At 46.2% G+C, this 13,333-nt stretch overlaps 1 protein-coding gene across 1 annotated transcript in view; it reads right to left on the bottom strand.

Moving 5' to 3' along the window:
- The window catches only part of LOC139569678 (CSC1-like protein 2), a 92,665-nt gene that overhangs the window by 15,612 nt on the left and 63,720 nt on the right, over positions 1-13,333 (bottom strand). Inside the window, exons 13-16 of the mRNA XM_071391087.1 lie at positions 12,927-13,060; positions 12,582-12,719; positions 3,139-3,292; positions 2,248-2,354 (exon numbers count right to left, since the gene is read on the bottom strand). Coding sequence (XP_071247188.1) covers positions 2,248-2,354; positions 3,139-3,292; positions 12,582-12,719; positions 12,927-13,060 — 533 coding nt within the window. The remainder of the gene's footprint in view (positions 1-2,247; positions 2,355-3,138; positions 3,293-12,581; positions 12,720-12,926; positions 13,061-13,333) is intronic.

Here is a 13,333-nt window from a genome sequence, read left to right as displayed (position 1 = left end):
CTGGGTCACCTTACAGTCGACACAACAAGCAGCTCGAGTGATTCCACATAAGTTACCTGCAGTGCATCCTGGGATTCACCTGGTGCGACCCATACAGGAATACTTGGTAAGACCAACTGTAAGAGTATAGAGGCCATGGTCCCCCAACACCAACTGTAAGAGTATAGAGGCCATGGTCACCCAGCACCAACTGTAAGGGTATAGAGGCCATGGTCACCCAGCACCAACTGGTAGAGTATAGAGGCCATGGTCACCCAGCACCAACTGTAAGAGTATAGAGGCCATGGTCACCCTGCACCAACTGGTAGAGTATAGAGGCCATGGTCACCCAGCACCAACTGTAAGAGTATAGAGGCCATGGTCACCCAGCACCAACTGTAAGAGTATAGAGGCCATGGTCACCCAGCACCAACTGAGAGAGTATAGAGGCCATGGTCACCCAACACCAACTGTAAGAGTATAGAGGCCATGGTCACCCTGCACCAACTGTAAGAGTATAGAGGCCATGGACACCCAGCACCAACTGTAAGAGTATAGAGGCCATGGTCACCCAGCACCAACTGTAAGAGTATAGAGGCCATGGTCACCCAGCACCAACTGTAAGAGTATAGAGGCCATGGTCACCCAGCACCAACTGGTATAGTATAGAGGCCATGGTCACCCAGCACCAACTGTAAGAGTATAGAGACCATGGTCACCCAGCACCAACTGTAAGAGTATAGAGGCCATGGTCACCCAGCACCAACTGGTAGAGTATAGAGGCCATGGTCACCCAGCACCAACTGGTAGAGTATAGAGGCCATGGTCACCCAGCACCAACTGGTAGAGTATAGAGGCCATGGTCACCCTGCACCAACTGTAAGAGTATAGAGGCCATGGTCACCCAGCACCAACTGTAAGAGTATAGAGGCCATGGTCACCCTGCACCAACTGGTAGAGTATAGAGGCCATGGTCACCCAGCACCAACTGTAAGAGTATAGAGGCCATGGTCACCCAGCACCAACTGTAAGAGTATAGAGGCCATGGTCACCCAGCACCAACTGGTAGAGTATAGAGGCCATGGTCACCCAGCACCAACTGTAAGAGTACAGAGGCCATGGTCACCCAGCACCAACTGGTAGAGTATAGAGGCCATGGTCACCCTGCACCAACTGGTAGAGTATAGAGGCCATGGTCACCCAGCACCAACTGTAAGAGTATAGAGGCCATGGTAGCCCAGCACCAACTGGTAGAGTATAGAGGCCATGGTCACCCTGCACCAACGGCGCTGGCTTGGGCATGTCATTAGAATGTCTCAGGAGCCGCGGAAGATCCTGTACGGCCAGCTATACTTCGGCCGGCGGTCTGCAGGGGGGCAGATGAAAACGTTGCTGAAGAAGTGCAACATCAAACCCACAGACCAGGAGGATTCTGCTGCTGACCGTTCCAGCTGGCGGCAGCTCTGCCAGAGCGGTGGACAGAGGTGGGAGGAGGAGAGGAGCACAAAGACACAGCAAAAACAGCTCAGGAGCTTGTGGATCTCGTAAATATTAAATAGTCCGGGTGGCTATTTGATCAATTGTTCATCAGTCTTATAGCTTGGGGGTAGAAGCTGTTAAGCCGTTTGGACCTAGACTTGGCGCTCTGGTACCGCTTGCCGTGCGGTAGCAGAGAGAACAGTCTATGACTTGGGTGACTGAAGTCTGACATTTTTTGGGGCCTTCCTCAGACACCGCCTAGTATATAGGCCATACGCACTACCCTCTGTCGCACCTTTCAGTCAGATGCCTAGCAGTTGCCATACCAGGCGGTGATGCAGCCAGTCAGAATGTTCTCGATGGTGCAGCTGTAGAACTTTTTAAGGATCTGGGGACCCATGGCAAATCTTTTCAGTCTCCTGAGAGGGAAAAGGCGTTGTCGGGCCCTCTTCACGACTTCTTTGTTGTGTTTGGACCATGATAGTTTGTTGGTGATGTCGACACCAAGGAACTTGAAACTCTCGACCCGCTCCACCACAGCCCCGTCGATGTGAATGGGGGCGTTTTCGGCCGCCTTTTCCTGTCGTCCACGATCAGCTCTTTTGTCTTGACCACATTGAGGTAGAGGTTGTTGTCGTGGCACCACACTGACAGGTCTCTCACCAAATAATTCACTCTTAACTCAGAAGTGGAAGACATCGTCGGATACAATGGACTACCATAACGTGTGTGAGTCATACCGTGTCCAGTGTGTGTGTGTGTGTGTGTGTGAGAGAGAGAGAATGGTACCGTGTCCAGTGGGCCTCGAAGAAGGCCGAGTAGTATACGATGGTGGGGAGCAGGGCGGAGAAGGCCCACAGCAGCAGGGTGGGGAAGAACTGGGTCACAATGGGGTTCTGGAGGAGGAGAGGAAGAGAGGGAGGAAGAAAGGGAGGAGAGCAAGAAAGGGAAGAGAGGATAGGTGGAGGATGAGGAAGAGAGGGAGGAGAGGAAGGGAGGAGAGGATAGGTGGAGGAAGAGAGGGAGGAGAGGAAGGGAAGAGAGGATAAGTGGAGGATGAGGAAGAGAGGGAGGAGAGGAAGGAGAGGAAGGGAAGAGAGGAAGGGAAGAGAGGAAGGAAGGGAAGAGAGTGAGGAAGTGAAGAGAGTAAGGGAAGAGAGGATAGGTGGAGGAGAGGAAGAGAGGAAGGAGAGGAAGAGAGGGAGGATGAGAAAGAGAGGGAGGAGAGGAAGGAGAGGGAGAGGAGGGAGGGGTGGAATATTGCAGATGAAGGTTAGTTATAGTACACAGACTAATGCCCTTTTTCCACAATAGTGTCAACCAAACCATACTCTGCTGGATCCTGTCCAGCTCAGTTACAGCACGGTGGGTGTGCAACCAGTCCAGTGCAGGACAGCTTGATTCAGTCGTGTGAAAAGGGTCAAACTGATCTGCGTGCCAAATGGCACTTTATTTCCTTATATAGTGCACTATATAGAGAATAGGGTTCACTATATAGAGAATAGGGTTCACTAAATAGGGAATAGGGTTCACTAAATAGGGAATAGGGTTCACTAAATAGGGAATAGGGTTCACTATATAGGGAATAGGGTTCACTATATAGGGAATAGAGTGCTGTTTGGGACGTATCCTGACATTCGACCTCCTGAGCTTCAGAAAGAGAGGTCAAAGGTGACTCACGTTGAGGTACTCGACAGGCTTGGTGACGTTGAACTTGTCCATGGTGGAGATGATGATGGCGGGGGTTGTGAGGAAGAAGAGGAGGAGGAAGAGGATACAGTTGATGATGAAGCATCTCAGCCACCAGGGGAACCCTCCGACTGACAGATGCTCCCTGGGAGAAATCAGGAGAGGACAGGTCAATCTATCAATCCAAGAATAGAATGCAACGTTATCGTTCATACAGGGTTCATACAAAAATTCCATTACTTCTCTGTGACTTTTAAACTAATTTCCATGACCAACAATTGGCCGCGTCTCTACATACATACGGAGTCCTCTGTAATTATTGCGACAATGACACATTTTTGTTGTTTTGGCTCTGCACTCTAGCACTTTGGATTTGAAAATACAATGACTATGAGGTTAAAGTGCAGACTGTCAGCTTTAATTTGAGGGTATTTTCTTCCATATCGGGTGAACCGTTTAGAAATTACAGCAGTTTTTGTACCTAGTCCCTCTCCATTTTAGAGGAGCAAAAGTATTGGGACAAATTCACTTATATTTGTATTAAAGTATACAGAAGTTTAGTATTTGCTTCCATTTTCCAAGCACCCAATCACTACATCAAGCTTGTGATTCTACAAAGTTGTTGGATGCATTTGCTGTTTGTTTTGGTTGTGGGTCAGATACTTTCTTGACACCTCCCCCCTCAAAATTTGAAATGGTAAATAATGTATTGTGTCATTTTGGAGTAACTTTTATTGATTCTAAACACTTCTATATTAAATGTGGATTCTAACATGATTACGGATAGTCCTGAATGAAGATGAGCGGCAGGATGGAGTGGTCTGTAGGACAACGCTGATTGATTGGTGCCCCTCACAAAGTAGAATATCTGTTAGACAACTGTATTAAACACATGTGGTCAACTAGCAGTCTGAAGAGCTGATGGGTGTGCAGGCTTTTGATCCAGCCCTGCACATTGACTCTGTACCGTAACACCCTGTATATAGCCTCCACAATGACTCTGTACCGTAACACCCTGTATATAGCCTCCACATTGACTCTGTACCGTAACACCCTGTATATAGCCTCCACAATGACTCTGTACCGTAACACCCTGTATATAGCCTCCACATTGACTCTGTACCGTAACACCCTGTATATAGCCTCCACATTGACTCTGTACCGTAACACCCTGTATATAGCCTCCACATTGACTCTGTACCGTAACACCCTGTATATAGCCTCCACATTGACTCTGTACCGTAACACCCTGTATATAGCCTCCACATTGACTCTGTACCGTAACACCCTGTATATAGCCTCCACATTGACTCTGTACCGTAACACCCTGTATATAGCCTCCACAATGACTCTGTACCGTAACACCCTGTATATAGCCTCCACATTGACTCTGTACCGTAACACCCTGTATATAGCCTCCACATTGACTCTGTACCGTAACACCCTGTATATAGCCTCCACATTGACTCTGTTCCGTAACACCCTGTATATAGCCTCCACATTGACTCTGTACCGTAACACCCTGTATATAGCCTCCACATTGACTCTGTACCGTAACACCCTGTATATAGCCTCCACATTGACTCTGTACCGTAACACCCTGTATATAGCCTCCACATTGACTCTGTACCGTAACACCCTGTATATAGCCTCCACATTGACTCTGTACCGTAACACCCTGTATATAGCCTCCACATTGAATCTGTATCGTAAGACCCTGTATATAGTCTCCACATTGACTCTGTACTGTAACACCCTGTATATAGCCTCCACATAGACTCTGTACCGTAATACCCTGTATATAGCCCCACATTGACTCTGTACCGTAATACCCTGTATATAGCCTTGCTATTGTTATTTACTGCTGCTGTTTAATTATTTGTTATTCATATCTCTTTTTGGGGGGTGGGGGGGTTCTTAAAACTGCATTGTTGGTTAAGGGTTTGTAAGTAAGCATTTCACTGTAAGGTCTACTACACCTGTTGTATTCGGTGCATGTAACTAATTGTTGAGGGAATTAAATAATTCCTCTAATGTACTCATTAATTAAAATTAATCTGTCTATTTATAAGAATTTGTAAGATACTTATTAACATAAAATAGACAGGATACAGTCTTATTAAAATTAGATAATAGTATTTATTCTCGGAGCACGCTCCCATTTGACCATAACCAACAGTTTATATACAAGATATGACGTCATAGGTTACAGAATAAATCTCCTCGTCCTGGCCAATATAAAACAGGTTTAAAAGTTCATTCCAACTTCCCAGCGCACACACATGACACACAATATAATCTATCCTCCTGAAGGCTCACTATAATTTATTACCACTTTAGCAGACAACTCAAGATAATGGGACAAAGAAGGGACAAAGTGGGACAAAATAAGGACAGAAGAAAAGGGAAAGGGGACATTAAGGTGAAGCAGTCCTCTAAAGACACAAAAGACAATAATACAAGAAACAACACTTCTATTGCCTCTCCCTCTACGATACGCACTTCCGGTTTGGTTTGGAGCGAGTAGTTGCATTCCGCTTTGCTCCACAGGTAGTATTACAGGTAGTATTACATTTCATTTCATTACAGTACAACAGTTTGATTTGTTTGATCTTAGCTGGCTACATAGCCGTCTTTGTATCCAAGATAATTGTGTAGTCTAGAGTAATTGTCGAGGTTACCTAGCCAGCTACACTTTCAAACAAAGTCAACAACGCAGCCACTGCTAGCTAGCCTATTTCACCAGCCAGCAGTACTATATCATTTTAGTCAATAAGATTTTTTGCAACGTAAGCTTAACTTTCTGAACATTCGAGACGTGTAGTCCACTTGTCATTCCAATCTCCTTTGCATTAGCGTAGCCTCTTCTGTAGCCTGTCAACTATGTGTCTGTCTATCCCTGTTCTCTCCTCTCTGCACAGACCATACAAACGCTTCACACCGCGTGGCCGCTGCTACTCTAACCTGGTGGTCCCAGCGCGCACGACCCACGTGGAGTTCCAGGTCTCAGGCAGCCTCTGGAACTGCCGATCTGCGGCCAACAAGGCAGAGTTCATCTCAGCCTATGCTTCCCTCCAGTCCCTCGACTTCTTGGCACTGACGGAAACATGGATTACCACTGATAACACTGCTACTCCTACTGCTCTCTCCTCGTCTGCCCACGTGTTCTCGCACACCCCGAGAGCTTCTGGTCAGCGGGGTGGTGGCACTGGGATCCTCATCTCTCCCAAGTGGACATTCTCTCTTTCTCCCCTGACCCATCTGTCTATCGCCTCCTTTGAATTCCATGCTGTCACAGTTACCAGCCCTTTCAAGCTTAACATCCTTATCATTTATCGCCCTCCAGGTTCCCTTGGAGAGTTCATCAATGAGCTTGACGCCCTGATAAGTTCCTTTCCTGAGGATGGCTCACCTCTCACAGTTCTGGGTGACTTTAACCTCCCCACGTCTACCTTTGACTCATTCCTCTCTGCCTCCTTCTTTCCACTCCTCTCCTCTTTTGACCTCACCCTCTCACCTTCCCCCCCTACTCACAAGGCAGGCAATACGCTTGACCTCATCTTTACTAGATGCTGTTCTTCCACTAATCTCATTGCAACTCCCCTCCAAGTCTCCGACCACTACCTTGTATCCTTTTCCCTCTCGCTCTCATCCAACACTTCCCACACTGCCCCTACTCGGATGGTATCGCGCCGTCCCAACCTTCGCTCTCTCTCCCCCGCTACTCTCTCCTCTTCCATCCTATCATCTCTTCCCTCTGCTCAAACCTTCTCCAACCTATCTCCTGATTCTGCCTCCTCAACCCTCCTCTCCTCCCTTTCTGCATCCTTTGACTCTCTATGTCCCCTATCCTCCAGGCCGGCTCGGTCCTCCCCTCCTGCTCCGTGGCTCGACGACTCATTGCGAGCTCACAGAACAGGGCTCCGGGCAGCCGAGCGGAAATGGAGGAAAACTCGCCTCCCTGCGGACCTGGCATCCTTTCACTCCCTCCTCTCTACATTCTCCTCTTCTGTCTCTGCTGCTAAAGCCAATTTCTACCACTCTAAATTCCAAGCATCTGCCTCTAACCCTAGGAAGCTCTTTGCCACCTTCTCCTCCCTCCTGAATCCTCCTCCCCCTCCTCCCCCCTCCTCCCTCTCTGCTGATGACTTCGTCAACCATTTTGAAAAGAAGGTCGACGACATCCGATCCTCGTTTGCTAAGTCAAACGACACCGCTGGTTCTGCTCACACTGCCCTACCCTGTGCTTTGACCTCTTTCTCCCCTCTCTCTCCAGATGAAATCTCGCGTCTTGTGACGGCCGGCCGCCCAACAACCTGCCCGCTTGACCCTATCCCCTCCTCTCTTCTCCAGACCATTTCCGGAGACCTTCTCCCTTACCTCACTTCGCTCATCAACTCATCCTTGACCGCTGGCTACGTCCCTTCCGTCTTCAAGAGAGCGAGAGTTGCACCCCTTCTGAAAAAACCTACACTCGATCCCTCCGATGTCAACAACTACAGACCAGTATCCCTTCTTTCTTTTCTCTCCAAAACTCTTGAACGTGCCGTCCTTGGCCAGCTCTCCTGCTATCTCTCTCAGAATGACCTTCTTGATCCAAATCAGTCAGGTTTCAAGACTAGTCATTCAACTGAGACTGCTCTTCTCTGTGTCACGGAGGCGCTCCGCACTGCTAAAGCTAACTCTCTCTCCTCTGCTCTCATCCTTCTAGACCTATCGGCTGCCTTTGATACTGTGAACCATCAGATCCTCCTCTCCACCCTCTCCGAGCTGGGCATCTCCGGCGCGGCCCACGCTTGGATTGCGTCCTACCTGACAGGTCGCTCCTACCAGGTGGCGTGGCGAGAATCTGTCTCCGCACCACGTGCTCTCACCACTGGTGTCCCCCAGGGCTCTGTTCTAGGCCCTCTCCTATTCTCGCTATACACCAAGTCACTTGGCTCTGTCATATCCTCACATGGTCTCTCCTATCATTGCTATGCAGACGACACACAATTAATCTTCTCCTTTCCCCCCTCTGATAACCAGGTGGTGAATCGCATCTCTGCATGTCTGGCAGACATATCAGTGTGGATGACGGATCACCACCTCAAGCTGAACCTCGGCAAGACGGAGCTGCTCTTCCTCCCGGGGAAGGACTGCCCGTTCCATGATCTCGCCATCACGGTTGACAACTCCATTGTGTCCTCCTCCCAGAGTGCTAAGAACCTTGGCGTGATCCTGGACAACACCCTGTCGTTCTCAACTAACATCAAGGCGGTGACCCGTTCCTGTAGGTTCATGCTCTACAACATTCGCAGAGTACGACCCTGCCTCACGCAGGAAGCGGCGCAGGTCCTAATCCAGGCACTTGTCATCTCCCGTCTGGATTACTGCAACTCGCTGTTGGCTGGGCTCCCTGCCTGTGCCATTAAACCCCTACAACTCATCCAGAACGCCGCAGCCCGTCTGGTGTTCAACTTTCCCAAGTTCTCTCACGTCACCCCGCTCCTCCGCTCTCTCCACTGGCTTCCAGTTGAAGCTCGCATCCGTTACAAGACCATGGTGCTTGCCTACGGAGCTGTGAGGGGAACGGCACCTCCGTACCTTCAGGCTCTGATCAGGCCCTACACCCAAACAAGGGCACTGCGTTCATCCACCTCTGGCCTGCTCGCCTCCCTACCTCTGAGGAAGTACAGTTCCCGCTCAGCCCAGTCAAAACTGTTCGCTGCTCTGGCACCCCAATGGTGGAACAAACTCCCTCACGACGCCAGGTCAGCGGAGTCAATCACCACCTTCCGGAGACACCTGAAACCCCACCTCTTTAAGGAATACCTAGGATAGGATAAAGTAATCCTTCTAACCCCCCCCTTAAAAGAGTTAGATGCACTATTGTAAAGTGGTTGTTCCACTGGATATCATAAGGTGAATGCAAGCAATTTGTAAGTCGCTCTGGATAAGAGCGTCTGCTAAATGACTTAAATGTAAATGTAATGTAATGGAAGACCTAAAAAGTTACTCACTACTTTATCTAAACATCTCAGGGCTAAGTTGGGTCAGTTCAACCATAGTTTAACGACCCTTTCTGCTTATTTTATGACCCACAGCACAGATCTCTTTTCACTAGGCGTGCAGAGTTCAATTAGTTATAGTTTTATCTAAATCTAGAAATTGTTTTAATTATTATTAACAAAATTCCTAACACTAATACAATTTGATTTGGATTTAAAGGGTTGCCCGGCCCAAGCAGTCAGACTGATGTAATTGACCCATTATTCTGCGTTGTAAATGGAATTGTATGATTTTTTTCTTAGCGTTTTTAAACGGAAAAATGGATGAAAATAAAATGGCAGTTTTAACATTAAGAAAAATTGTCACAACTTCTTGTACGAGAAGATTTGAATAGCCCCTTGGCCTAGATGGACTTGATTTTCACTCTATGACCCTTCACATACATACAGGACTGAGGCTGACACCAAGAGACGCCGCCAGATATGTACAGTCTTCAGCTGTGAGGTAATCTGATAACAACACTCAGCAGTTGGCTAATCGTCTACACCAGTGGTCACCAACCACCAGCTGTCACGAGTCAAGATCACTTCCCCAGTCAAAAAGAAAGCAGTCAGTCCACTCAGATTTTTTGTTTAAAAAAAATATATGTATAGAATATATATTTTTTACATTAACCCAATAAAAACTGTTCTGTAGGAATGAGGTGTGCAGTAGTCCTAATACATTATCACAGCATATTGGCTATATGCCTGGTCTAATACATTATCACAGCATATTGGCTATATGCCTGGTCTAATACATTATCACAGCATATTGGCTATATGCCTGGTCTAATACATTATCACAGCATACTGGCTATATGCCTGGTCTATTACATTATCACAGCATATTGGCTATATGCCTGGTCTATTACATTATCACAGCATATTGGCTATATGCCTGGTCTATTACATTATCACAGCATATTGGCTATATGCCCGGTCTATTACATTATCACAGCATATTGGCTATATGCCCGGTCTATTACATTATCACAGCATATTGGCTATATGCCCGGTCTATTACATTATCACAGCATATTGGCTATATGCCCGGTCTATTACATTATCACAGCATATTGGCTATATGCCCGGTCTATTACATTATCACAGCATATTGGCTATATGCCCGGTCTATTACATTATCACAGCATATTGGCTATATGCCTGGTCTATTACATTATCACAGCATATTGGCTATATGCCTGGTCTATTACATTATCACAGCAAATTGGCTATATGCCTGGTCTATTACATTATCACAGCATATTGGCTATATGCCTGGTCTATTACATTATCACAGCATATTGGCTATATGCCCGGTCTATTACATTATCACAGCATATTGGCTATATGCCCGGTCTATTACATTATCACAGCATATTGGCTATATGCCCGGTCTATTACATTATCACAGCATATTGGCTATATGCCTGGTCTATTACATTATCACAGCATATTGGCTATATGCCCGGTCTATTACATTATCACAGCATATTGGCTATATGCCCGGTCTATTACATTATCACAGCATATTGGCTATATGCCTGGTCTATTACATTATCACAGCATATTGGCTATATGCCTGGTCTATTACATTATCACAGCAAATTGGCTATATGCCTGGTCTATTACATTATCACAGCATATTGGCTATATGCCTGGTCTATTACATTATCACAGCATATTGGCTATATGCCTGGTCTATTACATTATCACAGCATATTGGCTATATGCCTGGTCTATTACATTATCACAGCATATTGGCTATATGCCTGGTCTATTACATTATCACAGCATATTGGCTATATGCCTGGTCTATTACATTATCACAGCATATTGGCTATATGCCTGGTCTATTACATTATCACAGCATATTGGCTATATGCCTGGTCTATTACATTATCACAGCATATTGGCTATATGCCTGGTCTATTACATTATCACAGCATATTGGCTATATGCCTGGTCTATTACATTATCACAGCATATTGGCTATATGCCTGGTCTATTACATTATCACAGCATATTGGCTATATGCCTGGTCTATTACATTATCACAGCATATTGGCTATATGCCTGGTCTATTACATTATCACAGCATATTGGCTATATGCCTGGTCTATTACATTATCACAGCATATTGGCTATATGCCTGGTCTATTACATTATCACAGCATATTGGCTATATGCCTGGTCTATTACATTATCACAGCATATTGGCTATATGCCTGGTCTAATACATTATCACAGCATATTGGCTATATGCCTGGTCTATTACATTATCACAGCATATTGGCTATATGCCTGGTCTATTACATTATCACAGCATATTGGCTATATGCCTGGTCTATTACATTATCACAGCATATTGGCTATATGCCTGGTCTATTACATTATCACAGCATACTGGCTATATGCCTGGTCTATTACATTATCACAGCATATTGGCTATATGCCTGGTCTAATACATTATCACAGCATACTGGCTATATGCCTGGTCTAATACATTATCACAGCATATTGGCTATATGCCTAGTCTATTACATTATCACAGCATATTGGCTATATGCCTGGTCTATTACATTATCACAGCATACTGGCTATATGCCTGGTCTAATACATTATCACAGCATACTGGCTATATGCCTGGTCTATTACATTATCACAGCATATTGGCTATATGCCTGGTCTATTACATTATCACAGCATACTGGCTATATGCCTGGTCTATTACATTATCACAGCATATTGGCTATATGCCTGGTCTATTACATTATCACAGCATATTGGCTATATGCCTGGTCTATTACATTATCACAGCATATTGGCTATATGCCTGGCCTAATACATTATCACAGCATATTGGCTATATGCCTGGTCTGCCAATATCGTTCTTCTCAGACCATATTATATTTCAGGACTCAAGCTTTGATAACAAAATACTGTAGATCAATTGGTTTAGCACTTGCGAGGCACAGCCCTGCATAAATAGAAATAACGTGCAAATAATTTCCTTATTTATTTTACTGGACTGACGGTCTCCGCATCTGACGTTCATGGTGCTTTCAAGACAACTGGGACCTCGGGGGGGGGGGGGGGAGGTCAAATCATGACCTCCGTGAACTTCAGGTCGGAAAGTCGGGGACGCTCTCGAAAGATGCCAGAATTTCCGAGTCAGATGACCGTTCAAAAATGATTTTCCGCAGTCGGATCTCGTTTTTCCCCCCCCCGAGTTTCCAGTTGTCTTGAAAGCACCTTGAACATCAGATGCGGAGACCGTCAGTCCTTGGAACGCACTGAAGTAGGAAATTCCCAGAGTTCCCAGTTGTTTTGAACACGGCATTAGTCTCAGCGGAGGGGGGGGGGGGGGAGAATCTGTGCTGTGTGTGTGTGTGTTCTCACCAGTAGACGTTCTGTGGGTCTGGTGCGTAGCCGACCGTCCAGGAGTACGTGTGAAGGTGCTGGCTGAAGGAGGAAGACCTGGGTTCCCTCTGACAGTGGCAGCCCTGACAGTTACACGCATTGTAGTCCTTCAGGATACTGAACAGGGAACCATATAAGGAAGATATCACTCGATTTATAGTTACAAACGCACAAAACAAGACAAAACATTGATTTCCAGCATTCTCACATTCGTTCCAATAGCCGAGTGATGAACGACACGTGAAAGTACAGAAGGAGAGATTAGGAAAAAAACACAAACATCCTCTCATTCCTCTGGTGTCGTGTTGTCACACAGGCTCTTACATGGCGGTCATGGCTTCGTTCTGGAAGGTAACGAAGGCCATTCCTAGTGGTTTACTGTTGACCTTCTCTCTCTCCTTCCTGTACTCCTCCTTGAGCTTGGACTCCAGCTTGGTGTAGTAACTCACTGCCTCCTCCTGTAGGATAGAGATGGTTAGTTAGAAAACGAAGAAGAAGGACTAATGAGAACACTATGAGAAAGACAGAAATGGTCACTCAGCAACATACCCAGAGGGAATTTGATTGTGGCATTTGGATAGGACAACAAAAAAACAACCACACAAATACAAATTCCCAAAAACTTTTTGAATCAACTCTCTCCTTAGGAGTAGTGTTATGATGCGGTGCTGTAAATGGGTTTGAGCTGAGGGTGTAAATACAGGTAGACTTCGGTCTTACCTGTTCACAGC

Source organism: Salvelinus alpinus, chromosome 3 (assembly GCF_045679555.1).
Source record: "Salvelinus alpinus chromosome 3, SLU_Salpinus.1, whole genome shotgun sequence".
Lineage (NCBI taxonomy): Eukaryota > Metazoa > Chordata > Actinopteri > Salmoniformes > Salmonidae > Salvelinus > Salvelinus alpinus.
Note: the sequence above shows the minus strand (reverse complement) of the source record. Positions and strands in the feature narration are given on the sequence as shown.